At 33.6% G+C, this 20,871-nt stretch overlaps 1 protein-coding gene across 1 annotated transcript in view; it reads left to right on the top strand.

Moving 5' to 3' along the window:
• Positions 1–20,871, top strand: part of SEMA3C (semaphorin 3C) — a 178,724-nt gene that overhangs the window by 91,428 nt on the left and 66,425 nt on the right. The window contains exons 3-6 of the mRNA XM_039472862.2: positions 1,116–1,276; positions 2,361–2,423; positions 10,859–10,978; positions 18,377–18,467. Of these exons, the coding sequence (XP_039328796.1) occupies positions 1,116–1,276; positions 2,361–2,423; positions 10,859–10,978; positions 18,377–18,467 (435 nt within the window). The remainder of the gene's footprint in view (positions 1–1,115; positions 1,277–2,360; positions 2,424–10,858; positions 10,979–18,376; positions 18,468–20,871) is intronic.

The raw sequence follows: 20,871 nt of genomic DNA, 5'->3' as shown, positions 1-20,871 counted from the left end.
ATTATAATCAAAAGAACAAAGAAATCTTGAACCATTTAAATAGAAAAGTCTAAAGTTATGCTCCTTGAGAGGAGCATTTTGACTGGTGAATGTATCATGAATGTCACCATACAGTCATTGTCTTCAAAGGCCAGCTATACAGGCACTTAGGCAAAGTGAAAGCAGTTAGAGGAGTGTGAGTCACTAACCACTGAGGATACTGAAAACATGAACATTTAGATATCTGAAAATTCACATGTTTTCCTTAGGTATGTGCATAGTTATACTGCTAAAAATAACATTGCCTCCTGAAAGTATGTCTTCTTTCAAGTAATTTATAGAAAAATAAGTTGGACTAATTAGAATTATGTTGGGAAGTAAGGCAAATACTTGTAGTAGGAAATAGCAATCCTAAAATGATGAATAAATAGGGTCCAAGAATAAAACATTAATAGAGGATAAGAAGACAACCACACTGCCATTTGTTTTGTTTTCTCTTCAGTCTGCTCACTGTATTTTTTTGTGTGTTTACTTTAACTTGTTTTGAGCTGATGATATCCAGTTATAAGAGTTGAGATTATTGCAAATGTGACTGATTTTGTAATCACATACTATTACCATAAACCTTAACATTGTGCTTATTGATTTATGTTTTACTTCAGCATGAATATAATAAATTAAAATGCTCATTAACATAACTTTTTTAAATTTTGAGGCAGGGTCTCGCTCTGTTGCCAAAGCTGGTGTGCAGTGGCATTATCATAGCTCACCATAACCTCTAATTCCTAGGTTCAGGAGATCCTCCCACCTCAGCCTCCAAAGTAGCTGGGACTACAGGCACATACCACCATGCCCAGTTAATTTTTTAAACAATTTTTTTTGTAGAGACAAGGTTTTATCATGTTGCCCAGGCTGGTCTTAAACCCCTGGCTTCAAGTGATCATCACACCTTGGCTTCCCAAAGTGCTGAGACTATAGGGAACTAGCCCATAACTCTATTTTAAAATTAGTTTCTTACTGTAGAAGGAAATGTACCTTAACTTTTTTGGTAAATATTCACATATGATTTTTTATTAAAATGATAGACTTATAAAGCTAGGATACTCTATCTATACTTGTGCTGTTCACTCTTTCAGAACTTCGAGAAACCAAGACTTCTGAATACTTCAGCCTTTCCCACCACTCTTTAGACTACAGGATTTTATTAATGGATGAAGACCAGGACCGGATATATGTGGGCAGCAAAGATCACATTGTTTCCCTGAATATTAACAATATAAGTCAAGAACCTTTGAGTGTAAGTTTATCATTTTTATGAGGACAGTGTCTACCTTTTGAGTGTCTTTTTTTAAAAAAAGTTAAATACAGTTAAAAATAATATGCATTTTATTAGAACAATAGAAAATACTGGTCACATGTTACTATGAAAGTTAGTACTTATTTCATGGATTGAAAAGATACTAAGTTCAGTTCTCCTGTCTAGTCCCATAATTTTTAACAATTCAACACCTGGAGCTCAATGAGAAAATACCACCCGTGTATAAATATACAAAAAGAGAAAAAAAGGGAGCATAGGGTATCTCATGAGAGAAAAGGTCAGAGAAAAGGAAGATCTCCTTTGTCATCTCTGTTTAACCATTGAAGGCCTAAAAGGAAAACAGCTATTAAATACACTGTTATTTGATCCAGTATGGCCTATGTTTATCATTCCATTTCACCAGGAAATAAAATTGAGCTTCACTGGAGTAAAGAAATACAAGTAGATTAATTATAAATACATTACAGCAAGGAGACTTCTGCATTTGGTTGTGAACATAGGCAATGGACTGACAACTAAAAAAATTAATGATTGTTGCCAGACTGGACCCAATGCTCCAACTACTTGGAATAGTAGCACAGTATTTCAGAGAGAGGGAATCCCTTAGATTTCATCCAAGTTATTTTAGCTATTGAAGTACCTAGGGGCCCATCTTATGTAAATCTACTAGCCTGGCTGTGTAGTCTACCAAAAACAATAACTGAGAAAACAATGTAAATGGAAAGTTATTGTCATATGAGCAGCTGGGAAAAGTGTACTGTGTCAAAAGAAGTGAACAATTCTGTTGTTCATATTTATGTTAATAGTGACCTTATTTTAATATACAATTAGCAAATGAGCATATGTTATTGAAAAGCATTTGTGAAAGGAAACACCAATGGAAGAAATAAAAAGTAATTGTTAAAATAATAGAATGTTAATGAATTCATTAAAAATCAATGTTAAAGTTTTAGTATAGGATCATCTTAAATAAATCTGTTAATAAAAAGTAACTGAAGAGTATTGGGCTATCATATCTATGTCCAAGTGAGATTATGCAACCTTTATTTTTCTTTCTGTGCAGGTTTTCTGGCCAGCATCTGCAATCAAAATTGAAGAATGCAAAATGGCTGGCAAAGATCCCATAGTAAGTGTTTAAAAAAAAAAAAAAAACGCTAACTTAAATATTTGGTTTTCAAATCCATGTACTTTGAGAGAAGCCAAAAATGAGACAAAGGGTGGTGGTGTTTTAAGTTTTTGGCTGGACATATGCTCAAAACCTAAACATTGAAGAGATTGGAACTCTCGGGTTCCCTGTAACTTCAGAATTCCTAACTGGGTAAAATTTGCTTGCCTTGCTTTCATTATTTCATTCAGATACATTTCATGATGGATTTCAGTAATAACCTCTGTTCCTAGTGATCCAAACTGCAGAATTCTCAACAGGCTCCTGAAACGATGATAATGCAAGTGTGTGGAGCAGCTCCCTGTGGGCTTCTCCCAAGAAAGATTCTCAGCAAAAGGGTAGTGGTTAGCCAGCAAATTCCAGAAATATAAATCACTAGTGATAAATGGCACCTTTGTTAATTCAAAACAGCCACAAAACAGCAATCGAGGAAGCTGTAAGTATCAATAAATATTCAGTATGCAATACTTGTGCAAATTGTATTGCTCTAGGTGAGATTCAAAATAGAGACAAGGAATAAATCTATATTGATTTCTACAAATAACTTGCTGAAAGTAATACATTGTTATTCTTGAATATTCTAAAACAAATGCATGAAGCAGATTTTTAATGTGTACATGTCATTTAATGTTTATAATGGAGCATATATGTCATCTCACCATTTTACTTCAAATAATGAAAATGTAATAGAGCCAAGCATCAAAATTGTCCTCTCTTTCACAAATAGCATGGTAAAAAGGTTCCTTTCTTCATTCATTCCTTCCAGCATCTGTTATATATCTAGCATAAAGCTAGTTGCTGAAGACATAATTGGTGCAAAAACAGAAGCAGTTCCAACTCCAGTCAACTTTATTATCTTATTAGAAAAGTCGGCCTTCATCAATCGGGCATGGAAATACAAACTAATTCAGAAATAAGCTGGAAATATGGTAATTGTGTGAGAGACTAGTCAGTGTATAAACATACATTCAGGTCTCGGGTCATAACAAATAATAGACCACCTTAGTGTTAAAAAATGTTAACTAAGCATTTATTTTGCGGTTGGGTCAAGAGATGCTGAATTTAGGAATGAAGACTATGCCCTGAGTCTTTGAGGCAGAGGTGGATCAGATAAGCCCAAACATGGGAAAGTGGAAATATGGGATTGAGGAAATGAAACTTAATTTCATGGACTCGTAACAAGTGTAAAATTGCAAACTTTTGGCTCAAGGCAGGGCCATGGACGACTCTGGATGGTAGGATCTCTGGCCTTGATAGACGGTTCTTAGAGCGATTTATCCAATAAGAAAAATTCAAAAGTGGGCGGGAGAAATTTGCAGAGGCATAGTTGCTATCCAAGGGATCTGTTAGACCACAAGCTTGGGGGGAAAATCCAGAAAAATGTAGAAGAAACACTAAAACAAATATGTTACAATGGCATTCCAGGAAACCAATAGTAGAATGAAGTATAATGTTGCAGAGACTGACGTTTTGTCTCCTGAGGCTATTATTTTAATAACTGTGCATGATTAAACTATTTTCTTTTGTTCTCTAATGAGATTTTTTTCCCGATGATGTGTATCTGCTCATGCCTTGCCTTTTGCCACAATAATATTCCGTGGCTATAGTTACTGAATTTCATTGTCCTTTGTTCAAAAAGATTTGCATTTCCCATTCATATGAACTGCCACAGGCAAAATGTGTAGAATTTAGGTACCTTTGTATGTTCTATTTCCAAAAAGTGCTGCTGACTTTCTGAAGAATCTTAGACAAGTCATTTGGTTTCTTGCTTCCTTTGTCAAAACAGAAACCTTCTGAGGTTTTTTTGTTTTTGCCGCTTTCTGACAATTGAAAGTTATTAGGTAAAAATACATCAGTATTCATGCTGACATTTTCCCATAGTTTTGTCACGTTGTAATTTGTTGATATTTAAATATTCTGTTATATGGCCAGTTGTTATACACAAGGAAAATATCTATGGAGTGCTCTTTCCTGGTTATTTTTAGGAGTCAGCTGGACAGGTTTTGTTTGTGTTGTTGAATCTTGAGAAAAATAATCAAAAAATACATGTTTGGTCTATGCAAGAAAAGAATGTTGAACAAATCCATCTCATTTCATACATGTGATGTACTTAGAGAAGTGTCCTTTACTTAAGCTATTGGAAAATAAGAGGCCTGTGGTAGAAAAATAACATGAAATAGATCTTTGGAAGTTCTACAGAACAACCTGTCCTTTACATTTCTCAATGAAACCACACTTAAGAACTTCTTAAAACATGCTATAAATATTATCTAATAACCTAATATTTTTAAAACCCAGGAATTGATTATTTTAATTTGCACAGTTTATTTAGTTGTTATGAAGAAACTGGAGGTAAGATGGAGTCCTTACATTTAAGTCTTTACAATGTACTAGAGATGATGAGACATATATACAGTAATTTTCAGAAAAAATACCCAACATTTAATGGAACAGGGCAGGCCCTGTTCTTAGTGCTTTACCTTAATTCTCCTAACAGTGCTACAAGGGGGACATTATTGTCACCACCTGTATTTTTGCAATAAAATAACTGCATCACTAAGAAAGTGAGAAACAAGCTGTTGTGTTGTGAAGCGGGATGGTCTGTGTCTTAACAGTTCTGGATCTGGTACCCTTACCACTAAAACATGCTACCCCTCCAGCGTGAAAATGATAAATACTAAGGATACACACAAAAGGTGAAGAAAAGCGCAGCACAGCTGGGATATTTAGCAAAAGTTTGATAGATTTTGTGGCAATCATATTAGAACATCTGTTAACCTTTTATTTCAATGATATTGAAATTCGAACAAGTCATACCCTCTCTCTCTCTCTTCCAGCCTTTGGTATGTGCTATATGCAATTGAGTCTCTTTTCCTTCTATTATCTTCCCGTGTTTTCAGCCTAGGAAACATCTACTCACCCCTTGTGCATACCAGCATGGGAACCTGTTCCAACTGATTGTCAGGGCTTGTGGGCAGGATACAGTAGATGATGAGTTTATTAATGCTTTTAGATTAATTGTGTTTGTAGTGCCTTGATTACGCATGTATTTTAGAAGTTTATTTTCATTAAGCTAAAACTTTCTGCTTTTAGCTCTGTTAATCATCTAAGCAAAACATAAAGTGGTGGCAATTAAAATCCATACTTCTGTAACAACCGAAAACAAAAATAAAACAGTTAAGCATCCTTTAATCTTTTAGATTTTTTTGGTTGTATCAAATTTTGATTGACATTATAACGAGAAAGTAATTATAAGAAGAAAAGTTAATATGATTTAAATTTTGATCTTCAGTAATAATATAGCATAATTCTGTAGTAAACTGACGTTTATAAAGAAAATAAATTTTTGTGGTGGGAATACAGCTAATTTTCTGCCTCAGCTAAAAAGAATATAACCTACTTCCCATCTCTCTCTCTGCCCCTGCATACTCACATTCCTACATGCTCCATTTATTTCTAAATGTTAATATTTTATTCATACCCTAAATAAATTGAGCTTAAACAATAGCACATGTTGTCAAACATATCCATGAGATAGGGCTTAATGAATGTGCTGTGTAAATACCATAGGAGACAGTTGAAAAATTAAGTAGGATTAAATATATTTAGATATGTATACATTACATGCACATGGTGTCAAACTTGATTTATTAATTGTAGAATATCAGTTTCCCTATTTCTGTGACCACAGATTCAAAGCTCCTAAAAAATGTATTTTCTTTATCCAAATACCTTGATTAATTTACCTAGACCAAGGAGGCATAGACAAAGAGGAAGAATGTGTGAGGTCTTTTTATGTCATTGCAGAGTATGGACCATGAAGAGTCAATGTTTTTTGAGGCCTGTCTACCTGTGCTCCAGGATTTATTTTTAAAACATCTATTTTTATATTATAAAACTAATATATTTTCAATACAACATTCTTTGAAGGCCTAGAAAAGTACATAGAAAGTAACAGAAAATAAATCACCTCTAATTAGCTCTTCGACCTTGGAGACTTAAACTTTCTGTGTGTCTTGGTTTTCTTATCTGTGAAATGTGCTAATCCGTAGCACTTAACCTTATTGGGTTGTTAAGAGGATTGATGAGTTAATATTTGTAGAGAGCTTAGAGCAGTGCATAGTACACAGCTAATGCTGTATCGCTGTTAAAGAAAGTAAATTGCACTACTGAAATAATCATTCTTAACAATTTAGGGTATATTCTTCTAGGATTTTGTTATATAGGCATAGATGTATATATAAAATAGAATGTTATTATATTCTGTTTAATGTTAACAGCTTATATTTCATTAACCTTGTGCTAGGAAATCATTTTGAAAGAGAAGCAAACAATGAAAAGAAGGCATCTATGGTATTTATATCCACTGAAGTCTCTGAGGCTTCATTCATTCTCTAAACATTTTGTGGGTTTTACTGTGGTTTGGACCTACACTAAGCTCTATGCAGGATAGCTGTCCAGATTATTTTACCAGGTTTATAGACAATATCTATTTTAAAATGCAAATAAAACAAATCTAATATTGGACAATTGGATGTGTTTATTACGTGCAAGATACTATTTCTACTGTTTTATTAATATATTGTACACAACAGGTATCGCCATTGCCATTTTAGAAATGCAAAGATCGAAGCATACAGAAGCCAAGTAGCTGTCTTAAGTTCTGAAAGCTAGTAAAAGATGAAGCTAAGTTTTAAACCTAGGTCATCTGCTGACTCTGAGATCTGCATACTTAAATCTACTCTGTCTTCTCTGCAATACTCTCTCTGGCCTATCTGAAGACTGTGGCAGGATGGCAGACCAACTCTAATTGCCTCTCTGATTTTATTGTACAGTTATCCTCAAACCCTTCTAGGCACTAGTCCCCAAGTAAATCCTGCATCTCATGTCTCTGATTATTGTTCATGCTGTTTTTTGTTGAAATGTTCTTTCTTTATGCTTTTGCCTGCGAAAATCTCTAAATTATTCTGCAAGACTCAGCTCAATTGTCACCTCTACTCCAACCTTTACCTCTAGATCAGCATTATTGTCTTTCTTTCCTTCTACAGCAGATTAAAAAAAAAAAATACAGCCCTATTGCAGTATCTACCAAAGCCTGATACATTATGCTGTCCTTTCTTTAAAAGCAGGCATTGATTGAGGCTATTCATTTCAGTGTTGCTAGTACCGTATACAGTGCCTTGCATAGAATGACTTCAGCAAATATTTACAAGATGGAATTGACACTATTACAGTAGGATCTAGATAATCATTTTCAATAATTAACTGAATTGTTTTTCCTTTTGTGGTCTTGTGTATGGGGAGAGGTAGGGCGCATACTGAGCATCAGATGGTGTGGGAATCTGTTCTCTACTAATCAGAATCCTATAGAAAAGCTGCATAGTGCAGAGTGGATGTGGTTTAAGACCCAGTTTAGCTACTTATTAAAACTAGAACTCTTTATTTAACCTCTCTGGGTCTCAATTTTCTCATCACTGAAATGGAGAATTAGTAAACTGGAGAATTGTTATGAGAATTAAAGCAATCTACGTCAAAGGATTAAGAGTTCTGTGAATATTAATGAGTGTTATAAAAACTAAAAAGTTCTATCAGTCTTAACTTAAAAAAACAGCTGTGAACTCATCTAATGACAAATTATAAAGCAGTTAAAATACAGGATTCAATGTTAGAGACATATGTATTCGTAAGTCTGCTTTACATACTACCTATATGATCTCAGACGGGTAATTTTTTAAAAAGCTTTAAAGCTTATTTTTTTTAAAGGGACTGAGTTATGGTAAAAAAAACAACAACAACAAAAAAAAACTGAATGAATGTATGGAAAGTGCCTAAGTAGCATACAGAAAGTATAAATGTCAGCTATAAAGGTAAAAATCAAACTTTCTGGAGGTAAAAATAAATAAAATATACAGTATCAATATTCCACAGTCTAGCATGTAATAAACTCTAAATATTAGTCATAATAAACAGATAGTTAGATATATGAAATGAGTATAGTTGGCATTTGAAATATAACAGATGTTACTGACTTCTTTCATTTTACTGATACCAGTAATTCCTGAAAGTACGTTGGCATCCATAAGACCCAAGATGAGAGAGGCGTGACCTATTATTAAAGGAATGGGATTGAATTCGTGTCTTATGGGGAAATGCTATATACAGAATCCTAGAATGACTAAACTTGAAAGTGAAAAAAATATGCATGTGTCTCATTGCTAATAGATTCCCTTTACGTAGACGTGTTATATACACACCATATTTCATCTGTGCTTTTTCTTCAGAAACATGCTATCATCTGTAGTTACGTAATCCAATTTCCAGGTACCTGTATAAACGGGTGTCAAGATCCAATGACACTATGTGTTTAACAAAAATCCTTAATGTCTTAAAATAAAATAAACTGTATGGTCTGGTCTGTAAGGCTTAATTTCTTTGACTACAGAGTTAAGGATTGATTATTTGATAATAAACTCTATCATAGAAACAGCTGTATAAAATTACTGCATAAGAAAATAAGTATATGTTTGCTGGCAAGTAATAATGAATTTAAGAGGAGAAAATGATGCAAAATGTAAAATAATGTTGACTTTAACTTCTATTTTAGCAACACTTTGTTTCAGTTTTTCAATCATGTAAATAATAGATATGCTTTATAAAAAATTAGAAGTATGCATGGTACCTAGCGGGGGAAAAGCAGCAGATATTTTCTGACCACCCAGGGGAAAATACTGTGAACTTTTGATTTATTTCTTGGTAGTTTTTTAATATAAATACTGTCTCTAATTATACAATCATTTTATTAATGTTCTTTGAGAGAAAAATGACTTCATGAAATCATTCAATCTCAGGCTTGATTGAATTATAGTCAGCAGAGGATGGTGAACACAGTAACTGTGAAACATTCAGTGGTTAATTTGGCCGCAAAGATCTGCATCTAGCACTGACCATGTTTCTGTGCTCTTGCAAGGTCACAGTCAATTTAGAATTGCAGGAATTATTTTATTTCATTGAGTGAATAAATGACAGCCTTGCTTTTACTTGAACTGGGAGTGAGTGAGGAAGGAGTTCCTAGGAGAGAAGAAGGGAGTATTTTAGGGGATCCATAGCAGAGAGAATAATTATGTTGTTCCTCATAGAAAGCAATCATTATGTTGGCATTTTGTTGGGGATTAGTTTTATTTGCCAGTTCCTAAAGTGAATAGTGTTTGCCATTGTGTGCTGATGGTAAAATGGTGTTTGTGTAATGTGTGTGCATGTTTAATGTTTTAAGGAAAACTTGAGAAAAAAACTTTTATGTCTCAATTTGTAAACTTTCTCAGGTAAAGAATAGGTTTATAAAGTCTCAGAACATAAAAATTTATACAGTGTTGTAATAATACATTAATGAGATATGAGAGAGAGCATTTTGCTTACTCTCTGAGGTGGACTATATTTCTCTTGAAATAAATCAGTGGAATAAGCCATGTTGTTATTTTAATATTTCTGTGAAATATCTTTTAACAATAAAAAATAGAGCAGAAAGGAAAATGTATAGCAAAGTATTGCCAAATAATATTTGCATTGACATGTATAAATTTGAGAGCATTTCAAATGAAGTATTAGAATTAGTCCAGATTTAAACAGAAATAGAAAAAGCAGGGCATTTATGATAACTTTGTTCAATTTTGTTCTACAAGGGTAGAGATTTTTGTGTGTTTCTCACTAAGGATGCCTAGAGAATTTGACTATACCCTGGCAAATACTGTAGTAGGTAATCAGTAAATACTTATTGAGTGACTGTTTCTGTAATAATGTTTTGACTGTTCCTGAGCCACTATTTGTCTTCATTTGCACCAAATCTTAATATGCAATTTGGTACTTCTACAAGACAGATAAGTATTCTTAAATTACCTTTAAGAGGTGCAAATATATACATGTGTGTGTTTTTAGTGCAGACAGGGTTTCACCATGTTGGCCAACATGGTCTCAATCTTTTGATCTTATAATCTGCCTGCCTTGCCCTCCCACAGTGCTGGGATTACAGGTGTGAGCCACCTCACCTGGCCAAGAGGCACAAATATGTTAATAGATCCCCAGAGATATGGCCTAATACAAGCTTGTCCAACCATGCCACACAGGACAGCATTGAATGTGGAACACAAATTTATAAAAGTTTCTTAAAACATTATGAGGTTTTTTTTCAGCTCATCAGTTATTGTTAGTGAATTTTATGTGTGGCCCAAGACAATTCTTTTTCCAATGTGGCCTAGGGAACCAAAAGATTAGACACCCATGGGATAATACATCAAAAGCTACCTCATTGTTACCTATCATACAAAATCTCAGGTTAACATAGCTAACTGAAATAACAGTGAAAGTCATTGAGTTACTAACTCCTTGTTTACTGATTCCTTTAGCATGGCTGTCGGAACTTTGTCCGTGTAATTCAGGTTTTCAATCGGACACATTTGTATGTCTGTGGGAGTGGTGCCTACAGTCCCATCTGTACTTATGTGAACAGAGGGAGGAGATCAGAGGTAAGTTTAACTATTTAACATTCTTAGTTATTATATTAGTGTCAAGGATTTTTGAAACTGTATTTTAGAATAAAAACTTAAAAATACCAGTATTCATAAAATATTTTCATGCCCTTTAAACACAAAGTATATTACATTTTTTTCTGTCTGCCAAGCTACTTAAAGAATCACCTTCTGCCTTCAGCTAAAAATGTATATATTATTATGTTTATTATACATATATGTGTGTGTATATATATACTTTTAGTTGAAGGCAACTATATATATTTTTAGTGCATATGTATATATTGTTAGTATACCTATATTTTATTTATAAACTGTAAAAGTTAAAATGTTGTAATCTCAAAATTACTTGTGTGTAATACAGTGATAGTATTTGCTCCAAATTATAGAAATATTGTAGCATAAACCTACCTTCTCAAATATAGTCTAAGTAATTTCCTATTTGTCTTTCAAATTCAGTAAAACTTTCTAAGTATGTATCTGTAAAAGATATATAAAGCATGATGCCAAATGTCTGCTGAAGAGAACTTTATGTAATTAACAAATCATACTTTTATCTTAGACCAACATCATCCTACATTAGGCTATTCTGGCCTGTTTCTTAAATTAGTTAAAATGATATGGGGTATTACAATACAATGTTTGCTAAAAATTAGTCAAATAGATAGGTAATGTATAGTCAAATATGAGACTGTTGAACTTCGTCTGTATTATTTAAGACTGTCTTTGTTATCCCAGTCCACAGCTGTTGAATAAGGTAAGTGCATTATACTGAGAGAGTTTCTACTCATTCTTTTAGTCAAACATGTTGTCTTACTTAACATAATTATTTTAAAAGCTGAATCTTCAAACTTGGTTTGGCTTTATTATGCAATTAGAATCTAGAAAATCCAGTTTTAAAATAATAATTTGATTTTAGAGATTACAATTTTGAAAAAAGTAAATATGGCTACTGATATAAACATTTTTTCCTTTAGCAAGGATTAATCTATTTTAGTACTAATATGACTGAACAATGATTCTTTTTAAAGTTGATTTTCAGACATGTAATTTATACTATGTACCTTTTAATGAATAAAAAGTCATTTTAAAAAAACTGAGTAATTATAATTTGGCCCTAAAATGAGACTTTTAAAAATGTGGTTCAAGAGGCTATGAAATATTACAATTCTTAAAGGAAAAGTAAAATTATGCTTTTTGGAAGAATACAGTTGGCTGCATTGAGCTTGTCATTAAAACCACATGCCTGTGATCAATTGATTAAATAAACTACTGCCTCAGACGTCTGCAATCTGTCAGACACTTTCCTGAAGTCTGTGCAGTCACTGTACAGGCCAACAATAGCATAGCCATTTTCAGGGCACAGATTTCAAATAAAATTATTTTCCCATGTATGAATTGCCCACTATGCACTTGAAGCCTTAATTGGAAATTCTGTCCAAAAAAATAATCTCCTTTGGAAAACCAGCATAGAATACATTTTAATTACTTTGCTAAATATAAACTACTTTAGTCTCACTTCAAAAGATATTTTTCAAAGGAGAAGCAGTTTCATTAATTAATCTCTGAAATAATGCATGTACATCTTACAAGCCAATTTAGGTATGAACAGGGTTATGATTTCTAAGCTTTATAAAATGTAGGCCCTGATAGTTAACTCTAGTCATACAGTTTCACCATAACATCATTTTTATATATTTGTTGTATAAAAACCATATTGTTACTATAGAACTACACAGTTTAGTCAAACATATAATGCATTTATTTTCTTTTATAGGATAAAAGTTTAGGACAAAAGATCCCCTAGTATAAAATGACCACGTGATGCAGAAAGTTTTATTTAGAGAGAATTCTTCTTTATCACTAGCATTGTATTTTGTAATCACCAACAGTAATACTTACTGCTGACCCTCATGTAATCATATTAAGATATAACGTTTTCCATTGAATCAAACCTAATTTGAAAGTGAGCCAAGTTAGGTTGGTAGTGTTATTTTGATTATTCAGTTTTATATCTGGGACACTACCTACCATCTTTCATTGGTCTGCCTTCATATTCATTGGTTCTAAGGGAATATTTATTGAGCCTACTTCATGTTTGGAGCACCACATGCTTCTGTTATACCCTATTTCTCTTCTGTTATTTTTGAGACTGATTCAGAGCTTTCCGAGATTTCTACAGTGCCCACCTAAAGAGTCTTTCAACAGTACCCACATAAATCCTTGCTACACAAAGACCTAACCATGGTTTTTCTTCACCTACTGTCTTTACATCTTGTCTTCTGTTCCTGGAAAAAGATAAAGCAATACAAGTGGATCACAACTTTAAATGAATGAATAAAACATCAAGCAAAAACGGTGACTGGTTAATTTTGCAGGAAATTCTTGGAATATTGCCACATCTTATCTATGATTGATTTCATCAAAGGTTTTCATAACATCTGTTTCAGCAACTCAATATCAATTAAGCTCCCCTGATCCTGCCCCTCATCAAGCAGATAATTTTACCTTTGACTGACTAAGACTATCACAGGTGACCAAGGATGTCATAGGTTTCCAAATTATCCTCTATGCTTTTAGAATGAAATTTGCCACCAATCTAGTTTGTTTCAATATTTTTTGTAGCATTTTTTCTGTTCAGAAGAAAAATTATACATTTTGCATATTAAGTTCTTTGACAAATAACCTTCATCACTCTATTTTATATTTTTATTCCCTTTTTTTTTACATTTACATTATTTTCCCATTTAAAGAAAGGATTGGGGTTCTTTTCCTTAAAATCCTTATTTTGGTTCTGTGACTTCTTTTTCTACCTTTCTCCTTTCTCTCTCTTTTGCTTCATTACTAAGCTTCTCAGAGTAGGAGGCTGAATTTCCAGCTTTTATGCTCCTGTTCTCTTATGGCTTTATTCATCCTTTCTAATCTTCCACACCTACACATTAACTAGAACTGTTTGATTAATAACAGATTTCTCGGTGACCAAATTGATTCCCTCAAGTCGTATATCTGCTCCTCTGATGATCTATGACATTAAACCCTGCCATTCATGCCCTATATTTTTCACTGCCTTTACCAACGTCTTTGCCCATAGGACACTTCGCTATGCCTTCTTTATAATTTTTCACCACCTACTCTATATTATTTTCTCTCATTGTCCAATTCAGAAATATTCATTTAATGAGAATAAAAGCAGAATCAAAATCATGTTGAGGCTTGTAGGATCATGGTCAATTTTGAAGATCATGGTCTTTCTGATATATCAACAGAGAAGTAAATTGGAACAATCTTCAGCAGAAAATGGCATGAGCAGAATTGTGTTGTCACTTGTGTGTTAGGTAACAAATGATTTGCAGTATAAGTAGAGGGGATGGAAAAGTTGTAGGAGCTTAGTTTGAGAATTGACGAAGAAAACCACAAAAGAGACTGTCATTCTCAGGTGGTAGCAATGGTGACAGAATATAAAATGGCATAAAGGATAAAGTAGCATAGATGACGTTGACAGATTTGGTTATGAAAAAGGAAGTGATACAAATGTTGACACTTTTCTTGTTTGTTTGTTATTTTCAGCCTCTTTAATTATATAGTTGCCAAGAACTGAGATGAGAATGAAGAGACAATGTATAGGGTAAAGATTATAAGCCTGAGTTTGGTCTGTTGAATGAGAGATGCTATTGAAGGATCCAACTGGTGATATCAAGTAGGAAGTTAAGTATAAGGCTGAGTATATACATATGTGAGCCATTGTTTTTTTAATAAGCGTAACCGAAGCCCAAGGAAAGTGTGGATTTAATTATGCGGAGAGAGAGTGAAAGTATGGAGGAGAAAGGAAAGAATGACTATGATTGTGACCTGAGGGTTTCCTAACGTTAATGGCCAATTGGAGGAAAATGAACTTACAAACAAATCTTAAAAGGAAGAGACAGAGAAAGGAGGGGTAGGGGAAGAAAGACTATGTTGGTTCTAGGAAATAACAATAAGCCATTGTAGAAAGATAGAAGTTTTCAACAATCTTGAGTGCCATTGAGAATCCAAGTCAGATGACATCTAAAAAATAAGCACTGAATTGTGTACTACGATTGTCATTAAAGATCTTATCAATAAGAGTTTCAATGGAATGATTGATGTTAGATGCTGAATTAAAGTGGATTGAAAACGAAAGGACAAGTTAGAAAATGGTGATGAGTATGTACGTAATTCTCTGAGAAATGTGGTTTATAAGGAGAGTGATACATGGGAGATGAAGAGGTTGTTTAAATAATGGCATAAAGGCTTCAATTAATATGAAAGGATGTATCAAAGAAACAGAAGGAATAATGGAAATGTAGGGTGCCTAAAAAGACCAGATAAGATGAAATGCAAAGCACTGAAGAATTGGCCTCAAGGTAAAAGAACTAGTTAGTCTCATGTATTAGTAGCTATATCAATATAATATTACATTAATATTATATGATATTTGCATGTTTAGCAGTGAGGAGTTAAAGATACATCATTTAAGGGTTTTGTTTTCTCTGCAAAGTGTTTAGCAATAATTTTGAGTTGAGAATAAGTTAGGAAATAAGAAATTTGAGTTGAGAGTAAGTTAGGAAATAAGAAAAATCAGAATTTGACTATAATGGCAAAGCTTGAAATTTTTGATGGCAGAACCAGTTGTGATAAGAGAATCTTTGAAAGGCCACTGTACATTGTAGGGGATCCACTTGTGGTTGGGGATCACAGATCTATAGTGTATTGAATTTACCTTTTTAGGTTACCTTCTACAAAGTGTTTAATAGTTTGGAGGCAGGTATGGAGAAAGTAGATAGATGTATCCTTTTAGTGTATGGATACAATGAAAAAAGTCGTAGATTCAAGGAATCGAATATTGTGTCAAAAATTTATTGAAATTAAAAAACATGGAATCTGGCCAGGCACAGTGGCTCATGCCTGTAATCCCAGCATTTTGGGAGGCCAAGGTAGGCGGATCACTTGAGCCCAGGAGTTTGAGACCAGCATGGGCAACATGGCGAAACACTGTCCATATAAATAAAATACAAAAAATTAACAGGCGTGGTGGTACTTCCCTGTAGTCCTAGCTACTCCATAGGCTGAGGCATGAGAATCGCTTGAACCCGGGATGCAGAGGTTGCTGTAAGCCAAGATCACACCACTGCATTTCAGCCTGGGTAATAGAGCTAGAACTCGGGAGGCTGAGGCAGGAGAATTGCTTGAACCTAGGAGGTGGAGGTTGCGGTGAGCCGAGATCACGCCACTGCACTCCAGCTGAGGTAACGAGCAAAACTCCGTCTCAAAAAAAAAAAAAAAAAAGCAAACAAAAATACATGGGATCTAACTTGTTAATAAAGTAAAAAAGAGAAATGCCTAATGAACTGGGTAGAAGTAGAGAAGAGTTCTTAAGAGACAAGTTTGAAGAATTATAATATTAATAATAATTATTATTATTGGGGTAGACCACATCTGCTTCTGGCAATGACAAGACCTAGATTATGACTGTGTGAGTATGAGAGTGCTGTGCAAGGTGGATAGGAGTAGGTCAGTTGAGAGCAAATGGTACCTAAACAAACTCATCAATTCCTGCAACAGGAACTCTCGCTTATTTGGTCAAATCAGTCTCCAGCTCTAAAACCACAACAAAGCTTACTAATTTTTTTTTGTTTGTTTTTCTTCTGGGTTAGAATTATTTATTTAGTTTATTCGTTACATAAATGAAGACCTTTTGGAAATCAGAATCACTAGGACTCAGGAGACTGAGTTCAAATTGTGCTCTTATCACCGTTTAGCTACATGGTCTTCTGGACAAGTCATATTTTTTCATCGTCTGCAGAGTGACTTAATTGACAAAGATCTTAGGACGCTCAAAAAGAACCTTTTTAGGCTAAAGGACTATGATTCTTTTTAAGCTCTATTATTCTCTATCATCTTCAGGGAGGTCCTGTAGTAGGACAGAAACTCAGTACAACAACTTTGTACTGAGTTTATTTTTTCAAGCAGTCAGAACTTCAGAATCATCTGTTTTCCTGATCAATTAGAAATTGTTGTGATTGATGATCACAAATCTATAGTTTATTTGGATTTACCTTTTTAGGTTATCTTTTACAAAACAGTAGTTTGGAGGCGTGTATGGAGACTGTAATTGACGTATTCTTTCAGGGTATGGAGACAGTGTGAAAAGGACAAGAAGTACAATAAAATTAGAGCCACCAAATTATAACTGATTGCCAAGCTCTGTTGACTGCCACCATATAAATTTTCTTACATCTCTACTGCCCTTACCTTGACCACTGAAAACATGCTAAGTCAGATTATTATTACCTAATTCCTGGACTCTTGTAATAGGAAACTAGCCCATTTTCCTGAATGCAGTGTCCGGTTTTATACATTTCATTCCCAATCTTGCTAAAGCTCACGATACAGTCTCCCTTCCTAGAGCAGGGTTTTGATCTTTCCATTTTCACACTCAAAAATATTGAGTTCATATTTCTTTCAGGATAAATTTTAAAAATCTTAACTTGATAATTAAGCTTTTTTATCATCTTATTTGACCTATTAAAATGGTCATTTTTTACTTTGAATTTTAGGAAGAGACTTCTATTAACTTTACATAAGAAAAAGGTACATATTTATACTGACAATGTATTCCCTCTTGGTGAGGCTAAAACCATTGAATCTATTGCCCCCAATCTATATTCTTCTCTATTCTCTTTTCCTGCTTAACTTTTCTGCTCAGTAGCAAGCACCATCTAACATACTCCATATTTTAATTATTTATTCTCTTTCTCACTAGGTTATAAATTACTTGAGGATAAAGATTTTCATGTATTTTGTTTACAGTATCCCCAGTGTCTAGTCGGTTTCTGGTACATGGCAGATGCCCAGTAAATTTTCATTAAATAAATTCATAAGTAACTAGCACATTTCAAATCTGAATTATGAATTATTTTGTTGAATCTTGTATAATGCCTTACATGATGAAATTAAATAGTAATGTAAAATTCTATTTTTAAAAATATATTATTTTGAAAATATTATACTCCTTATATAGATTGCTCCTCTGTGGACAGTTTTCTTCTTTTGGCTGATGTTCAACATATCTAGTTGAGGTTTCTAATAATACTTGATTTTCAAGTGATTTTTGCTGATGTTGATTTGAGGAGAATGACTTCTTGGATCAGCTCTATGGGGAGTATAATAGAATGAGAACTAGCCCTGCTGAGGTTAGGTTGCAATTACACATGGATTGTTCTCATAGTTTGAGTAAATCTTAATATAGTAAATTGGAAGGCATAAGCAACCAACTAGAAAGCGTATTGATTTTAACTATGCTTTGTTTTACTAGTGACAATTATCTCGATTAAATAAGTTATCATTGACATATTTTAAATTTTATCCACAATAAAGGACCAAGTTTTCGTGATGGACTCCAAGTATGAATCTGGAAAAGGACGCTGCTCTTTCAGCCCCAATATGAACACAGTGTCTGTTATGATCAGTAAGTAGATAATGGACTAAACATAAAATAACATGGAAAATTAGCATGACATGGTGTGCCCATTCTTGATGGTTGTATAGATGATAGTACGTGAGTAAAATAATAGAAAGAAAGTTCTGAGCTGAAAAATGGAGAATTCAATTCTCATTTGTAAAAATATTTGTGATTAATGATAAGCATGTACCTTTTCATTGACAAATGACAGTTTTGTTATACCTAGAGCCAGCCAAGCATTTTTTAAAAGTGTATATATGTATACTTACGGTTAAATATTATCATAAAGTCATTTTCAGTGTCTTCTGTACTTGTGTTTGTAGTATTAAGTACACTCACTTTTTCTCATGTTTTAGTACTTTTTTTCTTACCTTCTTTCATTAATTTTTATTTGTTTTAGCTGACAAGTAATGATTTTGTATATTTATAGGAAACTGTGGTGTTCTGGTCTATGTATACATAAATGAAAAATTCAGTCAAGCCAATTGACGTATCTGTTACCTCACCAACTTATTTTTTTGTAGTGATAATGTTAAAATCCATTTTTAAGCAGTTTTGAAATATCCAATAAATTTTATTTACTGTCACCATGGTCACTGTATAGTACAGTAGATCATCAAAACTTATTCCCATAGACTAGCTGAAACTTTATACCCTTTGATGAACACTTCTTTTTGTCCCTTCCTCTCCTTTCCAGTCCCCGATAATTACCTTGCTACTCTCTGTTTCTATGATATCAACTTTTGTAGATTCTACTAATCAATCTGTTGAACAGCAGGAATGTATAATCCACAGTTTATGGTTAATGGGATATAACAAAAGTGTTAACTATTTGTAAAGTTATCGCAATTTAATAGCCATATGTGTGTGTCTGTAAGCCTGACAAATGTTCTTAGAATTTTAAAGAAGCTAAAATGATTTTTTTAAAAAAGCTTTTATGCACATTTTTGTTATCTCCCTGTAATCTATTTCCATGGGCCTAGAATCCCTACTGGGAAGGAGAGCTGAGGCACAGAATGCCTGCCACACCAGCTTGCTAACTGGTAGGGGTCCAGTTCATAACCTGGTGAGCACATATTAGATACATTCCATTCTCCATTCTATGCTGGGCCAACTGGTATTGCTTATTACTGAACAGTGAGTTGAGAGTACTTTGAAATGTGCCAATCCTGCCAAAATGACCACAACCTGAAGGTAGCCCAGGGAGTAACCCTAGAGCAACAGTCAAGGAACACAACTGCATGGCAGTTCAGTGGGCCAGGCTGATAAATTTCATTCTTTTTAAAACAGATACTAAGCTACTGTTTTATACTCGGGGGTCACCTTGTTACCAATTCAATGCTTACTGCCCCTTACTAGATGAAAAGTAATATAGGTCTTCAAACAAGAGGCTAAATGTTGAATATTATGTATAGATTAATACATCTGATTCTGTTAATAGTGATAATTTATTTAATTTTAAATATCTTTTCTTTCTTACCGTCGTATTCTATTTTTATGGCTGAGTTGCAATAGAAAAAGTAGCACTTTGTTTACCTTACTGGGAACTTTCTAGCAGTAAAGATCAAAATACATACTTTTAGTAATTAAATTTTTTAATCACTGATACTATTTTGACAATTATAATGTGGCCTTCTTGTTATAATAATAATTTTTTAAACTGTTGTATTCAGTCCATTTAGGAAAATCATAGAAATTTTAATATGTGTTAAGAACTTTTAAGATCATAATCTAATTCCCATTAATTATAGATTAGAAGGTTGAGACTCAGAATGTTCAAACTTAGCACTAATTCCCAATTTGTTAGGGATTACCTATAAAAACTATGTTTTCTGACTCTTAGAGTGTTTTCTTTTAAATTTATTACAGGTAAACAAACTATTTTGTTATCTATCATTCATCTACCTTTTCTAATAGACTCTATATAAAAATTACTATCTAGTGGCTGGGTGTGGTGGCTCACACCTGTAACCCCAGCACTTTGGGAGGCCAAGGTGGGTGAATCATGAGGTCAGGAGTTCAAGACCAGCCTGGACAAGATGGTGAAACCCCATCTCTACTAAAAAATAAAAAATTAGCCGGGCATGGTGGCAGACACCCACTAGTAATCCCAGCTACTTGGGAGTCTGAGGCAGAGAATTGCTTGAACCCAGGAGGTCGAGGTTGCAGTGAGCCAAGATCGCACCACTACACTGAAGCCTGAGCAACAAAGCAGGACTCCGTCTCAAAAAAAAAAAAAAAAAACGACATAGTATAAGTATAGGTAAAGGAACTTTCACTTTTACATAGAATAAAGTTGTTTTGAGATTTTATTTTTAAAAAATATGGTAATTATTCAGGCAATAATGATGAAAGATTAAAATTTATTGATTTGCTGGACAATGCAAACCAATTAATGTTTGGTTATAAC

Source organism: Saimiri boliviensis, chromosome 10 (genome assembly GCF_048565385.1).
Source record: "Saimiri boliviensis isolate mSaiBol1 chromosome 10, mSaiBol1.pri, whole genome shotgun sequence".
Lineage (NCBI taxonomy): Eukaryota > Metazoa > Chordata > Mammalia > Primates > Cebidae > Saimiri > Saimiri boliviensis.
Note: the sequence above shows the minus strand (reverse complement) of the source record. Positions and strands in the feature narration are given on the sequence as shown.